Source organism: Eubalaena glacialis, chromosome 5, assembly GCF_028564815.1.
Source record: "Eubalaena glacialis isolate mEubGla1 chromosome 5, mEubGla1.1.hap2.+ XY, whole genome shotgun sequence".
Taxonomy (NCBI): Eukaryota; Metazoa; Chordata; class Mammalia; order Artiodactyla; family Balaenidae; genus Eubalaena; species Eubalaena glacialis.
In genome coordinates this window covers 31,418,376-31,436,399 of record NC_083720.1, presented here as the reverse complement: position 1 = coordinate 31,436,399, position 18,024 = coordinate 31,418,376, and the positions used below count along the sequence as shown (strand labels likewise).

General features: G+C 35.2%; 1 protein-coding gene across 1 annotated transcript in view; it reads right to left on the bottom strand.

Annotated features, from left to right (window-relative positions):
* Nucleotides 1–18,024, bottom strand: part of COL25A1 (collagen type XXV alpha 1 chain) — a 461,378-nt gene that overhangs the window by 38,647 nt on the left and 404,707 nt on the right. The window contains exons 18-19 of the mRNA XM_061191166.1: nt 15,306–15,350; nt 1,724–1,786 (exon numbers count right to left, since the gene is read on the bottom strand). Coding sequence (XP_061047149.1) covers nt 1,724–1,786; nt 15,306–15,350 — 108 coding nt within the window. The remainder of the gene's footprint in view (nt 1–1,723; nt 1,787–15,305; nt 15,351–18,024) is intronic.

The following is an 18,024-nucleotide window of genomic DNA, read 5'->3' as shown; positions in this document are numbered from 1 at the left end:
AATATGAGGACTTAGTTTATTTTTAAAGTCTGAATTTACTGGTACAAATCCAGACTGCCTACGCAACCGGTAAAAGACTAGTGTTCGGCTGAAAGAGATTTTTAAATAATCATGACTTTTCCATTATGATACCAATTTCATGTTAGATAGGTAATTCAGCTGAAAATTAACTTCAAAATATTGTTAAATGAATTTCTTATTCACATCCCTTCTTGTGGAAATACAAAACAGTTACAGTACAGTCTTTACTTTTATTGGGAGTTCAGAGTAGTATCTGTTATAAAAGTATCTGTTCTGTAAAATCAGGCTGGGTTCTTCAGGAACAGTAATTAATGTTGATTTTATGGCTCTACATCTGGATTTTTTTGACTGTGGAATAGTTTAAAATAAGTGAAAAAAAGAAAATATATTTAGGGATGAACTCTACTCTCCACAGTCTGTGTTTCTCCTATTTTCCCTTGTTTAGCAAACAAAATGCCACAAACATTTAGAGATCATGTTCATGCCTGGTCCTCTCCAGCACTGACCAGGTTTCCTGTTTCTTTGTGCTTATCCACAAAGCAATCCTCTTTCTCTACCTGGTTCTGAGGCTGCAAGCCTGAATAAATACAAGAGTTCTGACATGAACACAGAATGCTCATTATTCTTTTGTTCTAGCTGTTTTTATTCCAGAAAGTGCATTTCTTGTGTAAATCTGTTCAGGCTAAAACAGGCTTTCCTCATATTTTGTTAATAAGCTTGACAGCTCATTATGTGAAAAAGAAATTGCTGAGAAAACAGCAATTTTGCATAAATTCGACAGAGTTTTAGTCTCCCTTAGGCCACACATAGTTTCCATTTACTCGGATTAGAGTTATTTTCTCTTGACCAGCGGAAATGAGGACTTCTCTGTCAGAACAAACCATGAACATATTTCTCGAGCTCTTGGAAATCATCCTGGCTTATTTCTGGTGAATGCAATACACATTGAGGCAAAACTGCTATGGTTTAAAAATAAAAGAAAGTAGTTTGATCTAATTTTGCTCCTTCTTTGATTCATGAGTTCTGTCATGAATAAAGTTCCATCCTCAGAGCTGTACCTTTTTATGTCTTACTGGGTAGATAAAAAGGGAACTATGGCTCTGACTGTATCCACAGCAACATAGTTTTTTATATGGCAGCATATAGATTTTGCTTTTAGGGCCCTCTCTCAGGTTGCCAAGTGGAAGATCACGAGATGGTTTTCATTACAGAATCTTTCTGCAGACGTTATTCAGGATGGATCCTTTTGGGATGAGACACTTAGGAATCTATATGACATCAGTACTTGCCTTTGAAATCTAGGGAGTGATGGGGGAATAGTAATAATGTTTGATTTATGCGTATGTCTTAAAATGGGTAACGAGGAGCAGGAGTTAATGAGTTCTACCTCTCCTCCTCAGAATTCCCTCACTTTTCCATATGGCCAGGAGACTAATAGCATTGTATCAATTTAGGTACAATTTAGGACAACTGGAACAATGAATGTATTCCACCATCCTGTTGTTTTGCCTAAGGCTTTCTGGAATTAACTTCCTATTATTCTATTTAACATGGTATTCCCATTAGAAGTGTTAGGAATAGGTGCTACGCTGCTTTAGTTCTCCATTAGGCAAAAATATCTGGTCACCTAAGTAACATAATGGACTACAAATATATGACAAAAAATTTCAGAAAGAAAGGAAGGAAAAAACACTACGTTTACCTTTGTTCCTGGTAACCCTGGTAAGCCTGGTTCTCCTTGAGGACCAATGAAACCCGGTTCTCCCTTTAAAAAAATGGGCATATGAGATTATTACATATTTGACAGTAAATATGTAAAGTTAAACTGATTTCCTTCTAGTGGGATTTTACTCCTTTGATTGTATATAGCTTTCTTGCTGAGATCCAGCTACTAACTATAAAATTAATCAGAACTGGTTTTGATCAGCGACAGTACTTTGAGCAAAGCTTTGGAGGAGCTTGAGAAAGTAAAAGTGACAAAGAAACCAGACAAATGTCTTTACAATTTCCTTTCACATCTGTTGTCCAGTGCTTCTTATCATTTACCAAATCAAGATCCATTATGTTAGGGTGGATGTGGTAGGTAGCCTCTAAGATGGGCCTCAATGATCCCACCTCCTGGTATTCAATGCCTTTGTGTAACCCCTCTGCTTGAGTGTGCACTGGATTTACTGACTCATATCTAATGAACAGAATATGGCAGAAGTAATGGGATATCACTTCTGAGACTAAGTTATAAAAAGATGGTGGCTTCCATCCTGGGGACTCTTGTTCTCTCTCACTTGAATCAACTTGCTTTCTGGAAAACAAGCTGCCATGAGCAGCCCTATGGAGAGGTCCCCATGGTGAGGACCAACGTCTGCCAACAGCCACATGTGTGAACTTGGGAGGAGATGCTCCACCCCAGTAGAGTCTTCAGATGAGATCACAGCCCTGGCTGACAGCTTGACTGCATCCTCATGGGAGACATTGAGACAGAGGCACCCAGCTGAGCCATGCTCAAATTCTTGTTCCTCCAAAACTGTGAGAGGACTATTGTTTTAAGCCACTCCCATTTGGGGGGCTTGTATGGTAGGCAGCAATTGATAACTGATACAGTGGGTGTGGCTAGGGAAGAGATTCAGTAATGTTCGGATGGAAAGCAAAAAATCTCTTCTTGCCCAGCCTCAAAATCTCTTCTCTACCACCTGGAGGAAACCCAGTTGTGGTATAATAAAAAATATATATTTGGTCTTGTTCCTGGTTCCTAAAACCTTTGGAATTTCCTGAGTAATAAGAGTAACAGGAGCATGTTTTGTTACTCTTAACGAGCCCCTTTCAAACATATCTGAGTTTATGCTAATGGGGTGACTATGGTGGGCCCCTAGACAGCTTCAGGGTCGGGGCTGTGATAAGAAGGTTGGAACTTTCAACCTTTCCCCTCCTCTCACCATCTCCAGAGAGGGAGATGGAGATTGAGTTTAATCACCAATGACCAATGCTTTAATCAATCACGCCTACATAATGGAACTTTCATAAAACTTCCAAAGCAATGGGGACTAGAAAGCTTCTGAGCTGATGAACACATCCATGTGCTGGCAGGGTGGTGGCCCCCAACTCCACAGGGACAGAGGCTCCTGCCCTCAGGACACTTTTGACTTCACCCTTTGTACCTCTCCATTTGGCTGCTCATTTTAATCTTTCATAACAAACTGTAATGGTAAGTATGGTATTTTCCTGAGTTCTGTGAGTCACTGTTGCAAATTATCAAACTTGAGTGGGAGTGGGAGAGGGTGGCTGTGAGTACCCTGGAATTTGTAGCCAAGCCAGACGTAAGTTCAGGTAAGGGGGAGGGGGTGAGGTGGGTGGTACTTGTAATTGGGGTCTGAAGTGAGGGCAGTCTTGTGGGACTGAACCCTTAAACCTATGGAATCTGATGCTAATCCTGAGTAGTTAGTGTCACAATAGGATTGAATTGTAGGACATGCAGTTGGTGTCAGAGAATCAGAGTTGGAGAACTGGTGTTGGAAAAGACACCAGGTATTTGGCATCAGAAAACACCTGAGACCAGTGTTCACATATAAACTCTAAAGTTTTATTTTCTTCTTAACAACGTGAGCTCAAATGTAAAAGTCTAACTTCCTGAAATCTATAACAATGTTTTAAAGCAAAGAAAAACAAAACAAAAACATAATGGCTCTGTTCCCATGTTTTCTGGGATTTGTTTGTTTATTTGTTTCCCCCCATTGGATTATTTCTGGAGCAGTAGCTAATGTTGTTTGATATATTTGATTTTTTTCTAAGGTAGCTATATTTCAACATTTGTTTTTCGGAGCTGAGCAGGAAGATACAGAGGATGTTTGATAAGAAGTGTTAGAGTGTCATCAAATACTTCTGCAATAGTGATTTTTTAAAATATGCTGTATAAAACCTTGGTGTTGGGCAGGGAACAAAAGGATATCAGCACTGCAAAATGTGCTGAACGGCGATAAATAACTGAAATGGATTATCTCTAGCTCTTATGCTCATGGTACTGCTTTAAGAAAAAAAAAAAGCATAGGGGAATGAATGCTTTAGGTTTATTGTTTGTGAAATTTCTATAACTCTGTTCTACCTGTCTCCATACCTTTACATATAACGGAGAGGAAAATCTGAACAAATAATTCTGGATCAATCTCTTAATCGTGTAAAATGAAAATCAACTATATTCAGAAAAATCAATGATGACCATTCTATTTCTTGTAAAAAAAGTTTAACTTGTTATTTTAAACAAAATACATAAGAAATATACTTACTTACAAGTAAGACATTTCTCCCAATAAAATGATTTACACAAATATATAAATATTCCCTCTCCACCCTCAAGAAAAAAGCTGTATTAAAGTTCATGTGTATCATTAGTAACAACTTACTGTCATGAAAATATAATGCAAGTTAATAGGTGGAAAGTTTACAGGTAGACAAGACTCTTGCAAATCTTCAAGTAGAAATAAAATGATTTCACTGTTAGCAAAGCAAATAGAAGTACCGTTAAAGCATACTAATAAAAGAGAAGAAAAAAGAGTAAATGTTGCAAGAATGTATTTCTTATTTAGGTTAGTGTTTAGTTTATAAAAAGTTGAAGCATGCAGTTTCAAAAGTCACAAATAAATAAATAAGGCTTTGTGATCTCAGTGACCAAAGTGTTTTTTCTTCCTTTTTAAAAACATAATATATTTAAGTTCTCCTGAGTTAAATGGATAGCAATTTCCTTTACACAGAATGTTCAGGGTGAAAATTTTTATTTCAAGATATAAAATTAGCAATGCATTGGACACTCAACAATTTTAGCATTATTAATACTGGCTTATTTTAAAGGCTTTGAGTATGATTAGTGGTACTTTATCATGCCACTCTAAGAAAGCATCTACCATCTCGATACATTCGTTTCTTATTTCAATTTATTCAAGGGGAACAACAGCATACTTAACTTTAGGATCACAGCTTCATGTTTATTTAATGCCAGAGCTCTCAATTACTTTAGAGACATTGTCTCCATCCTGTCTATATCTTGGCAGGATTGGGAGGAAATAATCATTGGTCTCTTTTCCGTCTCAGGCTTGAAAGACAATTATTGAAATAAGGCATAAATATGTCTACTCATGGTCTTGAGCTGGTTGGACTGTTTTTTACCTTCCTAGACTTATACCAGAGGTTCTCAGAGTGCCTTTTCACTTACCCTTATTAGTGTACAGAGTAGGAAAGATCGATTCATTGATATGGTTTCAGATTTCATATTGCACCTAACCTTTAAGTTAAAACTACTACTTGTAGAGTTTGGGGTACACAATTTCATGGAAAGGGTATTAAAATAATCTTCCCTTGTGCAATTACATATCTGTATGAGGCTGGGTTTTCTTCATATGCTTCAACCAAGACAACAAATTGCAACAGATTGAATGCAGAAGCAGATATGAGAATCCAGCTGCCTTCTATTAAGCCAGACATCGAAGAGATTTGAAAAAAAAAAAAAAAAGACAATGTCATTCTTCCTGCTAATTTTTTGTTTGTTTTGTAAAATTCAGTTGTGTTTCATAAAAATGTTATTTAATTAACATATAATGGATTGTTTAAATTTCTGTTTTAATATCTAATACAGACATATCAATAGGTATAACCTACATAAATAAAAACTCCTTCAATCCTGATTTTTAAGTGTGTAAAAGGGTTTTGAGGTTAAATCTTTGAGAACTGTTGGTACAAAGGTACAGAATTGAGTTAAAGCCTGGCTTTGCAAGCTGTGATCCTGAGGTGCCAAATAATGAAAGATTCTGGTGTCATTAAGGGGTGACTTAGTCAAGACTTATTGGATAATTCAAGCAAAGCGCTTAGCACCACCGCTAGAACAAAGTAAGTAAACAATAAATGTTATTGTTGTTCTTATCTTACAGGCTCAAAAATGCTAGCTATCATTATTATTATTAGTGGTAGTGGTATTATAACACCTCTGCAGCTAATTACAGAGATATACATGTATATCAAAAAAAGAGTAACACAATTTCATGGTGTATATACCATGTATACACATATATATGTATACACATATACATGGTGTATATACATATACACCATGATATACATGGTGACTTCTTGATTCTTTGCAACCTGTATGGGGTTATACTCAATACCTCTTCAACTCCTTTCAAGAAGTAACCCTAAATTTTCTCATGTGAATATATCATCGTTTTATGAGACAATATCCATCTGCCAGAGCATTTAGGATTGCAAAACGAAAAGTGTGTAAGGTAGAGAAATGACAGGTTTACTAAGAATGAGTTTCTTCCTGTAAGAAAGGGAAAGGAGAATATGGTCATACCTATTAAATTTCCCTAAATAAATGTAATCCTTAAAAAAAAAAATCTTGCCTCTTTGGCAAGGATTGATGTAGAGTTTAAAGGTCCTAGAATTTCCTAAAATGTCTAGGAGAAAGGTTATGACAACCTATGGTTCTACAAATACTTTAATGTGATCAAAAGAATAAGCAAGTGGTTAATCCACTTTAGTCACAGTTCTAGTTAACCAGGATAGAGGAAAGAGACTGAGTCAAAGGAAGGTAGGGGAAAGCAGCTGAAATATGATTCAAACACAAAACACTTTTGCAAAATCATTGTATGAAGTAAATCAAACCACACAAAAATGAGGTTACCTAATTTTTCAGGACAATACACAGGAGAAGTAACTATTTTTATTGGACTGTATGATGCTTCTCAGAGCTGTTTTTACATATCTAGTCTCATATAATCAATGGGAAATAGGAGATTGCTAAATTGGAAGTTATTCACACATATTTTCTGAATAGACAAGGTGGGGGAGAGATGCAATAGAGGAAATTGGAACTATAATGGAACTAAGCTCTTATAATACTTTTAATTAAGGAACAATTAAATGTAGTTTTTTTCTTTCTCTTATTTACAAGGCAATTACCCGAATTAGAAAACCCAATTATAATTTGAGTGAGCCATTGTTGGAATAACATGGGAACATAAGGCAGGGATCCTTTGAAAAGGGCAGATGCTGGCTGTCATAATTAGGGAAACGTGGATTTATACAGGTAAACAGCAAGTCAAATAGCTCTACCAATAAAGTGAAAACACTAAAATATGACCTTTTCTGAAACAATATTAATCTTTTCAGTATGATGTGTTAGTGCTTTTTTAAAAAATGACAACCAAAAAATGGCTAAGAAAAATGAAGGAAAGGCAGAGGCATTAAACATTGGTTTGTCGTGAATACCAAGGCACCAATCAATAGCATAAGAATAAGTTAAGAGCACTAATTACTTCACAGCCACTTTAATCTGTTTTTCTCATATATATATATATATATATATATATATATATCTCATTTCATATATATATGTATTCTAAATTTTCCTTCACCTCTCTACCTATTCACTCACTATCTCAAGTGAGATAGTATTTTAGGTTTTTACTTTTCTTATCACTGAGAATAAGATTACAAGTTAACTGGGATTCCATTCATACTGGAGCTGTTGATCCTGTGTGGAAGGAAAGCAAAAGAGTGAAAGCAACCAACTAGCAGGGAGAAAGATGGAGCAAGCCAAGAGAAGAGGAAGAATGGAGAGGGACAAGCATCTTAAAATGTCCTGTTCCTCTACCATGACCAGAACAATTAAACCCAGGATAATCTGCTATTTTTGTTGTTGTTTTGTCTTCACTGGTCCTGGTAATGTCCAACTAGATCTACCCTTATGACAAATGGGAAAATATAAACAATGCAATATCTAACTCTTAAAATAAACACAGAGCTGTGATTTAACCAAAGCCTGGAAATAAAAAATATACAACACTGTTTATCAGAACCCTTAAAACAATCCAATGTTTTAATCACTAAAACACAAGTAATGGCTGGCACCAAATTCTGCTACCCAAAACACATGCCTACCAGTGATCAGACGGTTGTCAGAGAAACAGAAATCTCAGCTCTGTTCATGCTACTGCAATATGGCATGGATGCAGCTTCAAATTTCAAAATGAAAATAAAAATTTGGTTTAACTTTCTGGTCTTATCTTAAATATTACATCTGATTTCTTCCTGAGTTGTTTCATGAGTTTTGTCCTTTGTTTCTTCTCAACATTAATTAATGAGCTCACCACCAATGAGTTAAAAAACTAGGTCTCAGTACCAAGACAGTAACATATCTTCCTATGTTGAGCTGGTAGAAAAGATGAATAATGAAGTATCTGTGGTTCTGGCAACTAAACTGGGATTCACGTTGGGAAGAATAAATGCTATTAATTCAGGATAAAGCACAGTTAGGTAGGTCTAGTAATAAACTGCTGGGAGTAGCAGCAAACAGACCTATCTGAAAATCTGACACAGGTGGCTAATTTGAATGAAAGCTTTAAACATCCTAGGGCACATAAAGATGCAGAAACAAATCTACAAACAATAGCTATAGCTGAAATCAAACGTGTACTTATACATGACCAATTTAGGAAGGCCTAATGGTCTCACACTGATCTTTCCAACTATAGTTAACCCTTTCAGCAGCCACAACTTTGATCTTGTAGTATAAAGCTCAATGAAAATAAGTCATAGTAACTAATATGGGCTATATTTGAAAAATTATCCTGTTTTTTGCACCAAACAAAAAGTTCCCTTGTTGATTAGAGTGTCAGTATTAGAGTTTATCCCTCTCTCTCTTTCTCTGTTTTCTTTCATAAATTGGCAATATGTACACAGAGAAATGAAGTAAACTACAAGAAGATTTAGCTATGGGAATTTGGGATCTATTCACTCTGAAGGATAAAAGGAAGATGCTGCAAAGGTAAGATTTTTGACTGAAGCCACTTTTGCTCAACTCATTTGCTATTACTTTTAAAAAATTTAAACAGCCTGTTGAGATAGTTTAAATTCTGTGTATTCTGGCCAAAAACCCCGAAAAACAAAACAAAAACCCTCCAAATAACTCAAACAATTACCATCTTCACCAACCAAGAAGGCAACAAAACCTGGCCTTCTATATTATAGAAACACAAGGTAAAACTAGGAAATTCTTTAAAAACATGATCTTTCTGAAATCTAACAATGACCGTTATTAAGTCATTAAGTCTTGGAATTCCATAATAAAATCTGGACTGATTTTTCTTCAAACTCACATTTAATACATGGCAAGAAAGTATTTTAGATGATCTTACTTTATCTTTTAAATGGCTATTGGGACAGTTCACTTAATAATCTGTTGTCAAATCTACATAAAGGATGTCTTTCATATAGGTGAGAAGAGTCATCAAATATGTAGATGGAATTACTAGTCAAGGTAAGAATGAAGAGACAGCTTCATTCTTACAGAAATGGCTCACCAGGTGTTTCCCTATAAACTTCCAGAACCTACCATCTGTTAAATGGAATAGTGAACAGAAAGTCCTAACTGATTATCTCTTGTCCACAGAAAAATCTCTGGTTTTTCATTTAATACCATTTGTTTTATTTTTATAAGTCATTATCAATTAAAGGAGTAAAAGATATTATTTTTTTAACCTGTCTAAAAAACCTCTAATATACTAGTTTAAACCAAGTCATGCTTTCCATGATATTTATTACCCCAAGCAGATCCAATTTTCATTGCCCAAAAAATAGTACAACAGGGCTTGAAAAATATGTGCTGACTTGCCTGGGTGCTAAAAGCTTCACCAATAATTTTGATTAATGTGTCTTGACACTGAATGCATTAACCATACAATATTCTTCTTGCTTAAGGGCTAATTAGAATTCAAGTCAGCATGATACCTACTTTTGAGGATTACAGCAAGAACATTTGTTGTAATAAGAACCTTCAGGCAGCCAGTTTTGGTAATGATTGATTTGTAAAATTATTGAGGGGGAAAAAAAGAATGAGAAAGTAGAGTCTGCCCCCCAAACACTTATTTCCCTGAAGGATCACATTTGAGCATAAATTAAAACATCTTGGTGGCTATGATGAAAATGAACTACAATAGCAAGTTTATTTAAAATCCAGAAAACATAAGTTTCTGATTTTTTTTTTTTAACAGGATTACATCACGAAAGCACAATTGGTGTATTTAGTCGAGGTTTCGTTATGGCTGCTAAAAAATCTCTGATTTCTGGTTGTATGAGTTTCCTAATTGGACTCTTAAACTATTCAACTGCTCAGACGCACTTTGTGCAAGCAGGAAATAATTATAAGTAACAATAACACAATGCTATCCTTTTAACCAGTATTCTTTTTCTTTTTTCTTTTACAAATTCATTTCACGTCCTATGTTACTTCCAAAAACTTTCTTCTGTTATTTTAAAAATGTGATTTGATGTTTCTAAGGAAGGAACCTCATCTCCAGTGTATTTAGAAGATAAGTTTCTATAGATTACTGAGCACTATACTTAATCCTCAGAATGACAAAATAATGTTTCCGCCACCTGTAAAAGTTAGTTAGTGCTTATATGATCTAGTGTCAAGGATGATTTTATATAACAAAGTGTAAAGAGTTAGTTACTGTCTCCTGACCTTCAAGTTCTTGATCTGAATGTCAAATTTTCACTAATGTGGAAGGCAGAACAAAAATATCAAGCTTTGAGGGAAAATACTGTAAAAATTTCTTTGCCACCTAAATGATTTGTTTTTCTGATTTGATGTCATTTTTACTGTATTATGTCTCCCTATTGTATTCGTTTTAATGTATCAGGTACATTTTTCCCAATTTACTTTCTAAATATGATGAGATACACTGGTAGTCAACGCTGAAAGGAGAAAAACAAGCATTGAAAATTCATATTTGTAAAAAATGTCTTGGGCTGGGCAACACTATGAATGGGGCCTAGAGATTTCCATTATTACATGTCAAGTTTTCCTTTTGCTTTTCCTGTGAACAGTGTCGGGAAGGAGAACTAAGACAGTACCATGTCTTATGCCCAGAACACTGTGTTTCCTCATCCTTTATCCCTGGAATACATTGGGTTATAGGAAAAGGGGAATAGTGTGATGTCATGTTTCAAGAGAAAATAGGTTATCTTACTGCTCTTAAAGGTAACATTCAACCATCACTGCAAAGGAGTTTTCAGAATTTAAATCTATGAACCTGCAGGGTGTAAATGGCTTTATGATCTCTAGGTTGAAATGACTCACAGGAGGAAAGACTCTATAGAACAGGTGCACAAACAATGTTTCCAATATTCTGAGCTGCTCCAAGAGAAAGAAATAACAATAGCTAAAATTTATATAGCATTTACTATATGTTTGACAATATTTTAGGAGCTGCACGTATATTAATTCATGTAATCCTCACAACAACCCTCTGAGTTATGTATAATAATAATTCCCATTTTATAAGGAAACCCAGCACAGAGAGATTATGTAACTTGCCCAGCATCATGATAAAGCTTCATAAACTGGTAAGGGGTAGAACCCGGATCTACACACTGGTGGTCTGGTTCTAAAGACAAGGTTCTTGATCACTGCTCTTCATGACTTAATTACTAGGGTAACGTAACCATGAAAGGGGTAAGCAATTTTTCAAAATGTATGGAAAGAAAAAAATGTTTAAAACTAGGAACTTTGAATCTTACCCTTTTATGTGATATTGAAAAAGCTACTCACAATAAAGTTTTACCCATGAAAAATATATTTAAAGGCTTGTTTATCAAAATAATTTTCTGAGCTCAATTCTTATTCCAGAAGACCAATGTTTGCATGGCACATTGTGCAATGTACAACGTACAATAATTTAATCTTCCCGGCTGAACATCTTAACACTATATGAACCATGAATGCATGAAATAGGAATTCCAAATGTCTTCCACATGGTAAGAGCACTTTCCAATACTTGTTCAGGAAGCTTAAGAGTAGTTTGAAATTAAGTGATGCCTGTTCTTAGTGACTTTTATGTATGCCGAAGGTATTAGTACTTTTCTCTGAGTGGGACCCTGAGGTGATAGATGGATGAGTCCGCTGTCTGTATTTAGGCACTTTGCTCATTTCCTGAGAGCAGTGTGGAAGGCATGTGGATGCTCATTAAGTTTCCAACCGTTCCCCGAGAGTAACAGGTGGCAAATCAAAGCTTGCCTGGTATGTCATGGCTGGTTTCCTCAACATCTTGGAAATAACGGATGGCATTTGCACGCTCTATGTAGTACCAGCAGATAAAGAGATGAATAGCAAGGAAGTATTTCCAAAGCATAAACAAACACACAGGTCTAGGAAAGTTATGACTAATGCTCTTGCTACCACACATTCTAAATCCATAGATGGTGGTTTCATCTTTTAAATATTATTACTCATTCAAACTATGAAATCAAGGTTAACTGTCCTGTGGTTAACTACCTAACAGAAGCAAGGTATATTAAAGGAATAAAGAATATCCCAAGTTAATGAAGCTATATCATAAATTTATAAACTTTTAACTGTACATTTAAAAATATCCAATAACTACTAATGACTATGATGTGTTTTTAAATTGCCTCCTTTACAAAATTACTCAATTACACTGAGCACCTACTACACTATAGGGCAAGCATATCACTTACATTCTGGACTAGAGAGAGAAGACAGAGCTTATTAATCCAAAAATAGAATCTGTGATTTAAACTGAATACTGGATAGTTACCCAACAGCACTTGATAATTACATAGAAAAGTATCTCTAGTTAATGATAGACAGATTTTTGTCAGTTGATAGCTTCTTCTCACCACAGTCACTAGTCAGGTTAGAAAAACAAAGGAAAATATCAGCTATAAGATCTTGACAAAATTTATCTGGCAACATCCCATGACCCTAGAAATAAAAACATTTACTGGAGGTGGCAAATCACCAACATCTTTCCCAATTTGAAAAAGTTCAAAACCTTCAAACTGGTCCACCGATGACTAGGGAAATGAGCTGGGATATTTTTCACAGTGGAGGACATAAATCAAAGGTAATGAGAACAAATAGTAGTAACTGTAATTGTTTTGTTTGTTTGTTTTGGAGGGAAAAACCCCAATACCTTCCCCCTTATATACTCTCTCTCAACAAGAAAGCTCACCCTCAGGAGAAGGGACAACTGGATTTCTACACAGCACTGAGATTCCTGCCTCAGGACCTGGTGCTGGCAGCACAGCCCAGCTAACCTACAAGCAAGTGCTGCAGGAAACCCTGCCCCAGTCCTTCCAAAATGCCCCTCCTTTTAAATGCCTCCCCCCTTACTTGTAATGTTACCGGGTTCTTTAAATTAGTGCTGAATTTAATGTTCTTAAATTTGTTTTAAAAATCTGTGATTTTCCAAATATCAGTAAAAAGCTTTTTTTAAATGTGCGGGATTACTAAGGAACTACCATAAATTAACTCTGCAGTATGAAATCACATATAATTTATTAAGTTATTTTTGCTAAATATCGAATGATAAGGAAATGACTTTGACTCTTTAGTAAACTGTTGTCATGGAGTGTACTTTTCAGTGAAGAAGCCAAAGACTAAAAATATATTAAAAGGACATATCTGGACATCTGTGAGACTAATCTGGAAACATCAAACAAAAAGCAGAACCAAAATTTCTGAGTGCCAACATGGAATTCATAGCTTTCATGGCTGTTAATTATAACAAATATACTCATAAAATATTATATATGATACCATATGATGTCTGGGAACTCAGTAATTTAATATATTTATTCTAAAATCATATTATTCATGTAACACATTTCAAACACAATCTTCATAAAGCAGCATATACAGCCCTCTTACTGAAACTAGGAATATTAATTTTAGAATCATCTAATGTACTCTAGAGATTAATTCAAAATTCTATAAGATGAGAACAATGTCAGGAAAAATCTACTTGCATTATGTTATTTTATCAAACAGTTCTAGAATTAAAAGAAAAAACTTTAAAATAAGAAGCTGATTTTAAGGGAGCACTACAGCTAAGACACTAGAACTTTTAAGCCTTGTCAGTTGTCATGTAAAAAATTTTAAACAACTAAAAAAAATGTTTCTTAATATTTTTAGACAATTTAAAAACATGTAAAACAATGTTTTCAAGCTAAGCTTTAAGCAGTTATTTCAAAAGACATACAAATTTTATGGGAATAGTATGTAGGTCAATAAAGCTTAGTAATATGATTTGTACTTTGCAGTGAGAATTATTAACAGGAAGTAGAAGCACAAAACACTTTGGAAGGACTTCCCTGGTGGCGCAGTGGTTGGAAATCCACCTGCCAATGCAGGGGACACGGGTTCGAGCCCTGGTCTGGGAAGATCCCACACGCCGCAGAGCAACTGCGCCCGTGCACCACAACTACTGAGCCTGAGCTCTAGAGCCCGCAAGCCACAACTACTGAGCCCATGTGCCACAACTACTGAGCCCATGTGCCATAACTACTGAAGCCTGCACGCCTAGAGCCTGTGCTCCACAACAAGAGAAGCCACTGCAGTGAGAAGCCTGCGCACCGCAACGAAGAGTAGCCTCTGCTCTCCGCAACTAGAGAAAGCCTGCACACAGCAACGAAGACGCAACACGGCCACAAATAAATAAACAAAAACAAAAGAAAACAAAAAAAACTTTGGAAAGATTGTTATAATGGGTGAATCACAAAAACAGCTGCCTGGATATTAGATTTAAGGGGATGTTAAGACTTTAATTCTGGTCAAAATCTGATAGGATCTTAAGAGTAAAATTTAAATGTGAAGGGAGACATTGTAGACTTTAAAGAATTCCTATGACTTCAAATGAAATGACTTTTACATTTATTTAAGGGGCATAGTAGGTTATATAGTGGAATATACAGTCCAGATAGCCATGGCAAACTTTAGAAATACCCGTGCTTCATTTTTTTTTTATGAAGTATAGTTGATTTACAATGTTGTGTTAGTTTCAGGTGTACAGCAAAGTGATTCAGTTTCATATATATATATATTTATGTATATATTATACATATACATGTATATATATATTCTTTTTCAGATTCTTTTCCATTATAGCCTATTACAGGATATTGAGTATAGTTCCCTGTGCTATACAGTAGGACCTTGTTGATTATCTATTTTATATGTAGTAGTGTGTATCTGTTAGTCCCAAACTCCTAATCTATCCTTTCCCCCCCTTTCCCCTTTGGTAACCTTAAGTTTGTTTTCTATGCCTGTAAGTCTATTTCTGTTACCTGTGCTTCATTTTTAATTAAAAAATTTAATTGGTTGAAATGGCTGGTGAGTATTTAAAGAACAGCACTATATTTTTAGCTTTCATTTTTTCATTTTTGTGACTCTCACAATTACATTTCTATGAAGCCAAGACTGTCAGTGCAGTATTTACCTTTATCCCCGGAAGTCCAGGAAGCCCAGGAAGCCCTGGTTCACCCTACATAGGAAAATCACACAGCATTATAGAACAGTATTCACTCAGGCACAGTATCTGAGAAAAACATGGCAAATGCTCCCAGCTGAATTCTTGCTGTATGTATATATATATATGTCTAATATATATACTGTCTAGTTTCAAGATATTTGGTGAGATTATACAGTTCAGTCAACTCTTGATTCAGGGATTGGTTGACCATTTTGCAGATTTTTCAGGATTTTCCCTGTTGCTGTCAGTTCACTGCTCATTGTCATCACTACCAGAAGGTGAGAAAGAGAAATAAAAGGAGAAGGAATTCCTGTGTTTTATTACTCCCTGGTCAATGATTTGTTGAGGAGGCTGAATCTATTTGCTGAAATGAGGATTACGTGCATTTGAATAATGCATCCTATTCCAGGGCTCTCTTACCTCAGATAATCAAGAGTTGGCTGTATGAACAGATGGTCATATCAAAACAATATACATTAAAAGTCTCATTCACTTAAAAGTATAACAAGATTTCTTTTCCATTCCTGAATGATGAGAAGATAAATGCATAGTTAAGATTATATTTAACTCCAGCCCGTATATCAGACAATTGTTGAGTCTGGGTAACCCTGCTTAGCAATTGAGGGCTAATGGTACCATGCAGCTGTTTCTGAATACAGGTTTGAGATTAAGTGGTACATTTTGGGTGAGCACACTGGAGTCAAGATAAATCTTCTCATTTTCACATAATTGTTTACATTATTTTAAGCACAAAGTATAGTGACAAGAAGTTATATTGCTTAGAAAATCTCTTGAATTCCACTAAAGAAGCATAAAGGAATTGCTAGAGAAAATGAAAGTCCATCCTGTGTTGGACTGAGGTGACTAAATATTGTGGAAAATAACATTTGAAGGTAAAAGTGTCACATCATTTCATGATGGCGAGTCAGTGTTATGACAACTATACCAAAAGAGATAGAAGCATCAAACTAAAGATAAAAGTGGTAGAAGGCACTTCTTTAATCTAAATGCTTGAACAGTCCTTATTCCAAGGAAAATCTACTAAGAACAACCAGACATTTCATCTTTAATATTATTACTTTCAAATTATGGAGGGCTATAATTTACTCTGGTATTATCACAAAATGACTTCAGATACTGTTTATATTAAGCTGTATGGTTAGACATAGAAAGGACAATGACTTTCCTGATGGTTTAGGTCAAAGGTGCTTCAGGAATGCAAAAGAAAAGCTATTCTTTCTGAAACTACCTGAGTGAAAGTTTGCATTGTGAACAAAAAGACTAAGATGAGATTAAGCCAGAGAAGAAAGAATGATTATTAAGAATTTGATATTTCATTCAAAGAAACTTGTCCAAGTAGATTAAACTTTACATAGATACAACATTATACATTTGATTTTTTTCCCCCCCATTTCCCTTTAATCAATAAATTTAGGAAGCTCTAGCAAAAAGAGCTTAGCCATATTTCAGTGAAGATTCTCTTTTACTAAGAAAAAAGTATAAGGCCCTTGAAAACACAGTAAGTTGCAGTAGAATATACAACAAATAAAAGTAAACATATTGGTGACATACTGATAGTTTTGTGTTGTTTCAGAAAAGCCCCCCAAAGCTCAAGACATCCTATTTAAGACATGGGTGGAAACATATAGGTTGTAACACTGTTTCCTCAAAGGAGTTTTTACTAGATCCTTCCCTCAAGGGGAAGGGTCAAATTAAAAGGATTTGATGACTACTTTAAAGTAAGATATTTATATACACATGCATACATAGACACATCCATGTTTCTCACAATGAGAAAGATGTATAAAACATTATGGATTATTTTATAATGTAGATTGGATACTTAACAGAGAGTTTGAGCATTTAGCTCTTCCCTACATCATATGCATATATATGTAGGTATATAGGTTATAAATGTACTTTTTAATGAACAAATCTTTCAGGAATTCATATTTCATACTCTTGGATTTTGACTTTTCCAAATTTATGTTTACTTAAAAGTTGACAAAATGAAGGATTATAAAACATTTAATGTTACCCTTTGTGAAACATCTCAACATTTTTAGGAAGATATTTCTTCCTATATAAATTCTCTGTCTTTATACCATGAATGTCTATCTTTTGATTAAGAGACAGTTTTCAGTTAATTTCTCCATTCTTGCCTATTTCTTGACTCAGAGCTTCTCTGAGTTGAGTTCTTGGTCATGCACAGCCCAAGTTCAGATCTAGGTCATAATTAAGAATCGGTTTGTTATTCCATTCAAAGACTTCTTGCCCAAGTAGATTACACTTTACACAGATACGTTATGCTTCTGGTTTTCTTTTTTCTTTCCCTTTCACTCTTTATTCTCCATTATCGGAGACCCTTGTCTACTGTTAAAGTCAGTTCTCTGCTTTCACCCCATGTCCCTGTGACAGTGCCCTGTGTTTCTAGATACAGTTCAACTGTGCCAGTCCCTTACAATGGGCAAACATGTATTTTTACCCCATTAAAACTAAAAAATATATTTTAAAAAGATGTGGAGAAGTTAGGAAGGCAGCTATGCTCACCACTATACCACCAATGCCATTGAATGTGAAGTTAGGAAGGAAAAAATTATGTGATGAAACACACACTCACTTTACCAACATATATACCCTAACTCACATATCAATCACACACTCTCCTGTTGAGTCTATAAAAGAA